The sequence below is a fragment of the Dromaius novaehollandiae genome, chromosome 3 (assembly GCF_036370855.1).
Source record: "Dromaius novaehollandiae isolate bDroNov1 chromosome 3, bDroNov1.hap1, whole genome shotgun sequence".
NCBI lineage: Eukaryota > Metazoa > Chordata > Aves > Casuariiformes > Dromaiidae > Dromaius > Dromaius novaehollandiae.
In genome coordinates this window covers 115680132-115692586 of record NC_088100.1, presented here as the reverse complement: position 1 = coordinate 115692586, position 12455 = coordinate 115680132, and the positions used below count along the sequence as shown (strand labels likewise).

General features: G+C 35.9%; 1 protein-coding gene across 4 annotated transcripts in view; it reads right to left on the bottom strand.

The window, feature by feature from the left end:
- The window catches only part of KIZ (kizuna centrosomal protein), a 68540-nt gene that overhangs the window by 20102 nt on the left and 35983 nt on the right, over positions 1-12455 (bottom strand). For 2 of the 4 annotated variants that reach the window (XM_026106037.2, XM_064509892.1), the window contains exons 7-11: positions 11813-11947; positions 10074-10238; positions 8311-8461; positions 4355-4520; positions 3277-3342 (exon numbers count right to left, since the gene is read on the bottom strand). In XM_026106037.2, coding sequence (XP_025961822.2) covers positions 3277-3342; positions 4355-4520; positions 8311-8461; positions 10074-10238; positions 11813-11947 — 683 coding nt within the window. Of the gene's footprint in view, positions 1-3276; positions 3343-4337; positions 4521-8310; positions 8462-10073; positions 10239-11812; positions 11948-12455 lie in introns of all 4 variants that reach the window. The other 2 variants (XR_010388625.1, XR_010388626.1) reach the window with 2 other exon arrangements.

Sequence of the window (12455 nt, the reverse complement as noted above, 5' to 3'; positions counted from 1 at the left end):
CTTACTTAGCCTAAAAGTGGTACTGTACACAAAATATAACCTGTTTGAGGTCAGTTAACACAACGTGGCCTTCTATAAGGTTAGAATGAGGCTCTCAATAGCAACCATCTTTATGCTATAAGCTGCATTCCACCCCTCATTTGACAACAGACTTGAAAAGCTCACTTCCACTACCACAGATGGGAAGGGGAATTGCTCTTGTTCTAACCAATGCCAGATATACCCACCTTTTCAAACACCCGAGGGGTTGGCCTTCAACTTTGTATTGCAGTTGGATAAGTGGGCATCAAGAGATTCCCCACAGGAAAGGAAAAAAGGTAAGGACACATTGCTTAGCACAGCTAGGGCCATCAAGGTAGAGAGCTTGAGGCCCTCTCCTGAAATGGAAGCTTTGGAAGATTAACAAAGGTGTAACATGACCTGACTGCTTTGCTTTTGGACAAACAGGCTGAAGCTGTGTCTCTTTAGTGACTTCTGCTTTTGACACATTCACAGAGATGATTCATGAGATAAATTAGAGGTCAATTTTACTGTCAGGGTCAGCTGTCGTGCAAGGGGTAAAGAAGCATTAAGACACTGCAGAGACTGCAGTTTTGATGTGGATGTTTGAGCAATCACAACAACAGGTCAGTGGGTGCTATCATGAAGTTAGGATTCAACAGCTCAGTAGATATTTCAATCTAAGCCTCTATGTATAAGAATTCCAAGCAGAGTCCTGAATAAGTCATTTAAGGTACCTAACAAAAATATTTCTAAGTGACATCCAATACCATGCCAGCTATGACTCTAAAGCAGTGAACACGCTTGCTTTTTTACCATATCCACATTCCCAAAGCCACAAAGCTTTCTCTCTCCTCCTCTACAGGCAATACACAAATATCTCTGGAATATTTACAGAATATTAAAGACACAGAAATATTTCTGTTCTTTTTTCTGTAATGGAAATACAAGAAAAATAAACCAAAACTACAGAAACATTCACAAAGTTTCATCATGGATCTAAAGGAACGTTCTGAAGCACATCCACCCAACTCCCAAAATAAAGTCCATCAAAAGCCCATGAAGCCTCAAGGCTTCCAATGTTTCAAACCAAAGCTTTACTGCAAAAAGGCCCTTAAAGAATTCAGTGAGTACTGAAAAAATTTGTATCCATTAAGCTTAGCAAAAATTGTATAGCAAAGTGGTCATGTATAGAACTGACATTAAAAAAAAAAAAAATCAATTCATTAAAAAAAAAAAAAAAAAAACCACATATACACACACAAAACCCTCAAAACAAGGCATTTGAGCCCAAAAGGCAAGAAATACTGCCTCTATTTTAGGCACTGAACAATTTCAGTGCTCCTGGGCTACAGTCTATGGCATATAATGATGAGCGAAAAGAAAAAGTGACAGGCTAGAAGACTGAGAAGCCAAAAGAGAACAAGAAGCCTGGAGAAGATCATGGATTGAAGATCAATAGCATCAGAAAAAAGTAACTTTGCTTTCAAGTGAGATATGAGAAGTCTCACTCTTAGAGACAATGAGAATGTTAGCTACTGAAAACATGCTGCAACAAAAGTAGTAAATAAAACAGAATTCAGAAAGAACCAATTTTAAAATTTACTTTTTCCAGTATTTAGACTAGAGGAGTGTCTCAGCATTTTTACAAAATAGGAAGCATTGCTCTTTGTGTTGCCATTCAGTATGAAAGGAACTGTGGAAATAAGGAAGGGATACGTCCACCATGGCTTGGCCTTTGTCCTAGCCGCGGCTACCACTAGAACTCTAACTGCTCTTTTAGGCAGGAACCAGTCGCACACACAATCTAGGTCCCCAGCGGGAAAAACTGCAGTAGACAATTCCTTAACAAATTTGTACAAAATATTAGGCTTCATAATGAAAAAAATAGACATGTCATAAAATTACAGGAGGCGGGCAGAAGGGGCGCAGCCCAGCAGTGCCAGCTACTGAGTCTCTGAAACTCAAGAGTCTGAAATCCCTCCCTCCCCCCCCCCCCCCCAAAAAATAGTGATGTCATTACTCGCAGAAAGCCAGCATTTCTTACATTGTTCTGTTACTGCCATCGGTTTACGGAACTTAAACTGCAGTCCCCAAATTTGAATCATCTTAAATTCCAAATTAGCAAAACGATCAAGTTCCATAAACTTTTTGATTACTTTTCAAATGAGAAGTGTGCTTTGTTTCATTTAAAAGATTTGAATGGCTTGTGGTTTGTGTGCTTTTCTTAACTCATCTGAAAAATCAATGCAATTCATCTTTTTTAAAAAAAAAAGCACCACCATGTTTGACTGAAGGACATTTAAAAAAATAAAAAAATAGAAGCCATTCTACTCAAAACCTCAAAAATCTTAAGTTTTATTTGTCTAACAGGAGTATTTCTGGATTTTACTGCAACAGTAACGTAAAAAGCACATTTTCATATTTCAGCTGCAAGTCAGGCTCAAAAAGCAGCACAGGAAAGCCTCTGTAGAAACATGACTCACTCTCAGAAAGACATGCTATTTTTAAGCCATAAAAAAGCATAAAACAAACAGCATGTGTTATACAAAGAGATGCCCTAGTACCTTTTCTTTGTCAGAGTATACCCCTGCATAAATATTTAGCCAAACATCAAAATTTATAATGAAGCAGCCCACCACTTTACAAAATAAAGCAATAGCAAATTGAGACTTCTTGCAAAGAGTTCTGTCCTGAATACTAATGTGTTATTGACACTTTAGAACTAAAAAAGCAGTGATATTTCAGGATTTTAAACAAACATAATACATCTGCTACAGGAAGATCTTAACAAGTCTTGATAAAACCTTATTGCTAGAAATTTTATATTATCAGACTGCTTTTGTAACAGAGGCAAAAGCACAGCTTCCTGTCTAGCACAATTTTTTCTGCGCTTATTCTAATGATACACATTCAATTACTACAGAAAAGAATCAAATCAGAAACATCTGTAGTTTGCCATATAATTACTGGATCTTCCCCATGGAGACTGACCTTTGTAACACTGATACTAAGACCTGAAAGGCTAAATGACAGGATATTCACATGGTTTAAATGTATAACATGATTACAAGGAATTAAATAGGCACTGTTATTTTCCATCTTGGTTTATGTTAACATAAGCGTGTACTTTATGATCTTATGTTTAATCTTTGTGCTCAGTATGTAGTAGCTGAATTTACTATTAGTGGATCCAAACGACTAAAATACAATGTTTTGATTATATAATAAAGTTGAATACTGTATTTGAGGTTAATATGCAGCCATTACTTTTACCTGTAATAGGAATCTTTTCTACCACGATTTCTTCCTTGCTCTCATCTTCACACCAGCTTGTGACTTCTGTATGTGAACACACAATAATGAAACACATTTCAAAGTCACAATGATCAGACTGGTTTGTTTTCTTTTAAGCCCTACTCCCTTTAATTTTTCACTTTTGTTATCTCTTGTTTATTGATCTAAACTATCCATTACAGTTCTTAAAAGAGGAGCCTACTGTGAACTTTACTCATATATGATGCTACAGTGTCTATCTGTAGCTTCCAGAAAAAAGGATAAGCTACCCAAATGTCTTAAATAATTTAAGACCCAATGGGATTTAAGAAACAAACAACCAACAGTAACTCTGCAATCTTGTCCAGCAGCCTAACAGCAATAGTATATATCATACCAACCACAGAAAATTAGTTTAAATCAAAGTCTCCATCTCCTCCACAGATAAAAGTAGCAGGAATTTAGGAAGCCTAAATCAGTTTGTTTACATTTTCTGGGTAAAGAGCATTGCAACCTAATTGCCTATCTCTTTTAGACTTTGATGTAAGGAATGTTCTGAGAGCACACTCAGCAAGTTACCATCTCCTAGTTGCTACAGCAGGCTCATATATTATTTCCTCCTTGAAAGGAATTAACTAGATTTTCATGAACATTCACCTTTTAAGCTTCAAAACTGAAATGCATACCTTCCTTAGCATAAATCCTATTATTTTTTAAAATTTATTCTGCAGTCTGGCTTTATACTAAAATGTAAGTAATATATCATATGCCTTCTAAATGGTAGACTTTTAATACATGTACATGCATAGATCCATCTTTAGTAATTGCCCCAATGTTTGCTTTTTCTACTACAGAAAAAGAATAGTCACAATAGGTACCATCCATTTTAATGAAGTAACAAGAATGATTACTGCGAAGATATTCAAGAGTATCACCCAAAGTTCATTAAAAATATATATTAATTTACCAGTAGCTATAATACAGCTCCCTACAGGTTTTGATAGAGACACATTTATACCTTGCAACACAGAATGACAATAACTTTGAATGCATAGACAGACCTTTTAACATTCGCTACCTTGTTCCCTTGTACCAAAGCTGTCAAGCCAGTGAGCATGTTTTGCCTGCTTTATTTCACCGCTGTCGTTTAGAATTGATGGCAAGCTGTAAGATGATTCATTACTCTGAACAGATGACCTATCTTCACACTCTTCTGGAAGGACCTCTCTCAACAACAGTAGAGCCTACAGCATTAAAAAAATAAAAATAACTGCAGCTCTATTATCCTTAGTCTCAAGCAGCAATGTTTTCCAACACACATTTAAGCTAATCTACACTTTACAGCATAATCTGTTTCCAGGGTGTTTTTGTTAGATATTAAATTACCTCCGAGTAAAATCAGTGCTAGCTTGGGAATTACATTCTGCCTTGAAGTAATACAAACTTCAATTGTTTTAATCACTGTGTTTTCTGGAAATTCTCAGTATTCTGTGCCTTGGACATTCACAGTAGACAAAATACAAGGGTGTATTATCTGGGCTGCAACAGTAACAGACAAAAAAAAATTTCCCTCTCCATTTCAGGCATACAGGCATAAGGCAAGCTAATCCACACTGTTTGCAATAGCTAGGATTTAAAACAATACCTAGGTCAATACATCTGAAGTCAAAGAGCATGATCCAAAGCTTGCCAAAGCTAGCTTCTGTCAGACTCAATTCAGATTTTAATCTGTATCATTATTGCACATTCATAAAGTTTATCCTCTCCTGTCTATGCATACTGATATCTGCAGCGGCACTATTCAGACCTCTACAATTAAATATATTTTAACTCAAAAAAAAGATGATGAAAGCCAATATTTTTATAGGGAGCTGAACATGGCATAAATACGGCTGAGTTAAAAGCAGGCTTAATATAAAGCAAGAACTTCTAAGGTTATCATCTATGCGTGCTGAAAATGCCGTGTGCTGCTTCATAAAGCTCATTTCTGAGAACAGCAGAAAGCATTTTCTGGTGTTTATTATTCCATCAACAGCAGGAAAGGCTTTTTTGGCATCTTTCCTATCTCTTTTTAACTTGTATAGTGTTCTTATTTTTCTTTTGTAATAAAAGATATGGACTTGAATCTTTAAAATCTACCAGATTTATGCTCTCATTAGATAATAATAGAACAAATAATGATAATTATCTATTGTATCTATTATTAGTATTTGTTGAACAATTATCTAATGAGATACTTGTTCAACAAATAAGTCAGCCTTCAGGGATGTGGACTAACACCTCAGACATAATCCCAGTTTTTGTGACGTTATTTATATTTATCCAAGAAAATGGAATGTTCTCAAGTAAAAACATTTCAGACCCACAGGAAAAATATTATTCTTGCACTTCTCCCCGCTCCCTGTTAATCCCATATTTATCCAGGAGCCCAGAATGGCAACTTTTGAGTCTTAAGCAAATAATTTTCATTGACTATTTTTTTAAATTACCCATTAAAGTCATCATATAAAAACAATGAGCAAGCAGCTGTTTAATCCAAAAATGGCTATCAAATTTCTTTTTTTAAATGAAAAAAATCTTAAGTTACAGATAGGGTTGGGAAATCTTTCTTACTGAAGAAATTCATTCCCATTTAGCAGTTTAGCTCAGTGCAAAGTTTCCCATATCAGAATTAATTCATTCACCTGTTTGTAGTATCATGTAACAAATACAAGTAGTAAGTGTAAAGTTTAATACCATAATTACTCCAGACTAAAAGGCTTCTTGACATACCTTCGGCAAAGAAGGTTCCCACCAAGAGAACCAAGGTTTGACATTCACAGTAACAGGGACCAAATTGATTCCAGAACATTTAACATCTACATCAGGCGGCAATGACAGCTAACATGCTGCATTCTTACAAGAGGATAACTCAGCTGAGGAAGACATTCAAGTGCATAACCCTCACAGCTAAAAGATTATGTTACACTGCCAAAAGGGAACCTCTGTGTAGTCAACTCCCTATTATTGTTCCCTATGCAAAAGAATAATACCCAGGTTTCTTAAGTTGGATAATGCAAGAGGAGAGATCCATAAGAGAAGAAAAAAATGACTGTAAAACAGAAGAGGATAGGACAAGACAGACATAAAGCAGAATGAGGACAGGACAGGACAGGCAGGTATACAGAAAGACTGCACCGGAAGCAGAGAAAGGGAGAACTACAGAAACATGAATGAGGTAACCTAGGGAAAAGTAGCATGACAATCCAGAGTAAGAAGCTAAAGATGCTCCTGAAGTCATTTAATAAGAAGTTGGGCCTGTTAGCACCAAACACCAAGATCACAAGCGTTGACAGGACCTAGCTGGTTGTGCAAGGGAGAGCTGCATAGACTTATCAAGTCTATCTGTACAGTCAGAGCAAGTTTTCTCATTAGGTCAAACTCCATCTGGGGAGTCAGGGTCTGTACAATCTTGTACATTTTAGCTGTGTTGCAAGGCTGCGAAATATCGTTGTGCAATGCAGTACTTGACTTGTTTCTCTGAGGGCTTAAAAATCTGCCATCAACATGGGCCTGAAAATCAAACTTCAGGATCTTAAATATTTAAGATTCTTAGGCACAGGTTGTACATGCATTCACAATCACATTTTATAAATCCTTATGATAAAGCAACTGTTTCTGTACATGCACATTGTATTTTATATTGCTACTGTCCTGTGCGGCCTGCTTGGAAATAAGAGGTTTCAGAGTACAGAATGCATCTGAGGATAAATTTAAGTGAATGAATCCTGTTTAACAGATAATAAGTGTTAAATGCATGAGCCACAATAACACATAGCAATAAACAGATTATTACTGCATATATTGACCGATAATGCATTTGTGCTATTGAGCTTTCATTAACTTTGTAAAAGGTTTCATATACAATTTTAGCTTTACGCACAGTATCTATCACCAGCACAAAGATACATTCCTTGTTTGGATCTTTTACTTGACCAAATGTTTTAAGCCCTGAACACAAGTTATTTATCCACATGCAGAAACAGAAATTACCTTGGCTATAATTGAAAGTATACAGTTGACCAAAATATTATATTTTCATTATTATTTTCAAATGTTATTAAAACTAAAAGTATATCAAAGCAGTGCAACTGTTGTTTTAATATTTTTTTTTAAGCTAAAAATGAGACAAAAATAAGTTCTGTAAATATATTTGGTCTGGTGGTATGCTTTTACATATATACATACATATATACATACACACACATATATATATACACACACACACACACACACACACACACACACACGCAGGCACATGCATTTTTTTTTTTTAACTACAGAAAGAGAAAAGAAAAAAATTCCAGCAAAAAGTTTAGTCTATTTAACCGCTGTAATAGTCTCTAGAAGAGATTTCACAAAGAGTGGGGCAGGCCATCTTTTTACCTGTGGATTGATTCAGAGACTTACTAATTCTCAATACACATGCAGTGAAGAAATTACTTACAAATTACTTTTTTCCCAGGACTTATCCCATATATCATCTAGGAACAAATGCAATGTAGCTACTCGCCTATTAAGTTTTGTTGACTCTGAACATTATAACATTGCTCTAGAACCTTGCTGCAGCCAACATATTCCCAAACAGACTTCAGGGAGTCCTTTCAACTTTATAAAGCTGTAAGTGGTTCAAAGGCTCATTTAACTCAGACTACCAGGTTTTTCTGTGAAATGTTATTATAGCTGGAAATCTCTTGGGACCTTCCTGAGCACTGTTTTTGCACTGCTTTACATTTAGTAAGCATCCAAGTTTCTCTTACAAACCCCTTATATCTGCATTTTTGTCCTCACTGCAAAAGTAGAAAAGGGAAAGAGGAAGTGAGAACACAGGACCAGTGATCCTAAGAATCAGTGAAAGAGATCTCACAGGAGCTGCAGACTATTAAGCCTAGTAGTTCTTTACACTAAAAAGGTCCTTTTTTTATGTTCTGCTCTTTCAGAATGGTCTGTCAGCAGCACAGGCTCGCATAGAGAAGTTGACAAATAAGTGCTAACCTGAGCACCTTGCACATTTTTTTCTGAAATCAGCAAGGTGTCGAACATCTTTGCTACTTCGTCTGTGAGCAAAACATGGTGCTTTTTCAAGAACAATGCATGTTTGCTCAAACAAGCCCATAACATGGCAAGATCCAATTGCTGGTCTGACCTGAAAAACAAAAATAAGTACTACTGAGATAAAACATGTAAACAAGATTTACCAAATCCTATATTATTCATACGCATGCCACACTATTCAGTTACTTGACCGGAGCTGTACAAAGCAGTTCAACATTTTGTAGGAAAATATGTAACATTTTTTCATTAATTCATAGTGTTCTGTTTTGTACTTTTGAAGTTTTAAGAGCAAAACCAAAAGAAATCGCTTTACACTCCTGAAAATTTTGGAAAGTTGGAGGGTAGAGGGGGACAATGACAACACAGGTAATCAAATGTCCTAAAGTCTCCTGGATTAATCATGAGATTCAGTGTCAGGAGGTATTAAGCTGCTGCTTCTCCTGCAGCTCCTAGACTTACTCTTAGTAAAACCTCACTTATTCTATCAAGCACTCTGCTAGGGACCCATTTCCAGTCATTTTCTCAAAATCAGTTCATTAATTTTGAGAAAAAGTATGATACTCCAATTGTATTTGTCAAAGATGTTTGTCATTCCAATTGCTCCGATGAAATTTCACAAACTGCAGAAGAATGAGTTTCAGTTAACTCTGCAAGTGTTCTTCCCTAAAAAACCATTTAGGAAATTCTGCAATAACATATTAGTGCTCAGATAATCTGACTCTAAAGGAAAACCAGACATAGTTAAACAGACAATTCTTCAGTGGTAACAAGTGCCCTGATCCTGCTAACACTTAAGCACTTCTGAGCCTGTAGCATGGATGGAGTTCTAGACAGAACCTGAATAAAAAAAGAGAAATGGAAATTCTGTTTTCATTACTTCATTAAAAAGCCTTAAAAACCAATTCTCCTTTGTCCTTGTAGCATACACACAGGAAAGAAAGAGCATTTTGAATAACTGTGGTTTATTGTTTTTGAAGGATATATGCATCTTCTGCTTCACAGAAAAAAAAAAATCACCTCTCAAAATTACAGTCCACACCCTCATGTTTCCAACACTCACACTGAAAATAAATATTACTGAATAACAGGCCTATTTTTCCCTCCTTGTCAAAGGAAGCTAGGATGAGAAATGCAACAAACAGTGAGACACAGGAAACCAAGGCTGAGTTCTGCCTGGTAGAAAAAAATCTATCACCAATTAGACAACTCAAAAGCTACTTCTTTCCTGTAAAGTCATCCTATCTGCTTTCCTGCATATGCAGATGTATATGAAGTTTATAAAACATCTGTAATGTACTAAATGTTTAACACTTAAATGTTTAATACAAACTTCTACTGGTATTGTTTCAGACAAGATTTTACCCTATGTCTCACTCAGTGAAAGGTAACAACTGAAAGTTACATGATGCATATCTTAAAGTGAAAAAGTTTTATAATTAACACCTAAAAAATAAATTGATACACCAACTTTTAAAGAGAAGAGTTTACTCAAAATGATTTAAACTGACCACTGAAAACATGCTTAATCTTTTTATTTAGAACCACATAGCTGATACTGAGACATGAGTAGAGCACCACTCTTTGTTTTTAATATCAGTCAGAAGTCTGACCTAGGTTATGCTTACTTTTCGTGCAAGCGTCACAGATTTAGACGGTAAAAAAGTGTTAATCATACAAATATGTAAGTTTTGTGCTTACGATACCTGATTTGCTTTTCTCCCATAGTTCTACCTTTAACATCGAGTGTTTTCTCAGGTAAGAGGCATCCATTCAGTATGCTCTGTAATAAACCCTGAAGCTGATGAAGGACAACTGCTTCACATGCTTCAAGGTCTTCTTCTTTCAAACTGCCAGTCTGATTACAAAAGCTACAAAATAAAGCAGGTGCTACATGAAATGTTTATTTAAAGTGCAGAGAGAGAGCTAGGATAGGTTTGGATACAGAATCTGTAATAATTCTTTTTGCTAATAGAATAACCAGCAGAACAACCTAGACAGAAAAACATCCATAGCTAAGTCTTTTGAAAAGACATAATACAGAACAGTGATTTTAAAAACAATGCTTAGGAAATAATTAAATTTAATTTTAAACTTTTGCTTTTTGACAGTGAATCATGTTACTCCTGAAAAAAGGTCTCCCTCCTAGTGAAAGAAACCTAACATAAGCCTGTTAACTGGCTGAAAAGACAGTTTGGATCAACCTCAAGGAAAGAGCAAGGGCTTCCCCCCACCCGTTAAAACCAGTCACTAATTATTCTTGTCAGTAAACAGCTCTGCAAGGTCTACTTGCAGTAAACGTTACACTGAAAGTATTGATCACCTGTTTCTGGAGAGGAAACATTCACATGCATTTTATTTAGGAGATGAGATTTGATAGCCATATATCGTGACAAGAAGAAAAGACCACCTTTACATAGAGAGCCATGAAAAGGTGTTTAACAGGACAGAAAAGTAATATGATTAGCATCCAGGAGCTTGTTCATATGCATAATGTTAAACTCTGATATAAAAACAAGAGGAATCTGCATACATCCATTAAGGGAGCTGTTATTATGAAACTATTTCTTGTTTGGGCAGGCCTGAACATACTACAGTCAAAGCAATTATGTTGCAGGAAACCTTATCTAATGGTAGGCTGCACAGGCCAAGCCTACTGGAAACCCTTTTTCCATCACCTTCCAGAAATCTTCTAACAATTACATTTTTTTTCCAAGAATGCTAGTTTACAGAGGCTGACATTTAATTTTAAATAAAATCACAAAGCCATTCACAGTTCTTGTAAGTAAAAGCACAGTGGCGTGGAATGTCTACTAGGGTTTTGTGATTTCATTTTTGTTAATATATGGGTATTGGTGATCCTTTTTACTCTTAACTTGAAGAAATTTTTCTGGTTATTATTCTTTACCTCAGTACAAACATTATTAGCCATTTTAAGGAGACAAACTCACACTGGGAAATAAGTATTTACTTCACCTAAGAGATCTGTGGAGCAAGGCTGCAGAAAGTGATAAATTTAAGAAAGAGTATTTGTTGAAATAATTTGAGTATGTAGTTCTAAGTGCTATATTTCAGCTCTCTGATGACATTAAAACAGCAGAAGGGGAGGGAGGCTTCTTAGCAACTGCAAATGTTTATTTGCAAGAGCTCACATGCTCTCTGCACCAGCCATTTGTCACCAAAAGAGTGAAGATTACTAGCTCACATCTCAAAAGGCTACTGTACAGCTGCTAGGTAACAACTTCTAAGTCATTACTCACCTGAATTAAATTAAAACCTTGTAAGTAATCAACAATGAAATTATTATAAACATTACAGCTAGATGTACTACAGCAAGCAAACAAAAATAAATGAGATGAGATTAAGGAATGGGAAACACTATAGTCTTAATTTCTACTATCTAACTCAGAACGGCAGTGACAGCTCAAGTGAAAGGGACATTAACCTTATTAGCTGTTTCATCTTTGCGGCACTCGTGCTTCCTCTCTGGTATAGTGCCAAGCATTTGGGGCTTGCTATCTCGACCAAATCTTCTACGAACTGCAGTAAACGAGAGAATCCTTCAAATGTCAAACAATCCCTGCAGATAGATCATAAACAGTATTTAAAGATTAAGTTATTACAGGTATTCTAAACACATTTCCAATGCAAGCTACAAAAATAAATACCCTCATTTTTGTTTTTACACTCCTACAGAAATATTTTCCCAAAGAGCAAAAACACCTGACAAAGACAGGCAGCAAATTCTGGAATGAAAACATATGACCACAGAGGAAGAGAAAGCAAGATATGGAGAAATCCATAAGTAACTTTAAGACAATACAACCATTTCTGTATACCAAGTATACAGACAGTCTCAAGGAAAAACCCACGATGCTGGAGCTCTGTAGAAATAAGAAAGAAACTGCAAACCTCCAACAATTCCTTTCACACTTCTGTTCACAGTCCCTCTTTGTATACTTCAGCTTACTTGTTTCAAAAGAAACAGTATGTGCTAGAGTGACCATCTTTAAAGAAAACTGGTGTCCTTTCTTACTGTATGTGTTCTCTTGCACTCCTGCCAATGCCAAATGCAACACTATTGGTCC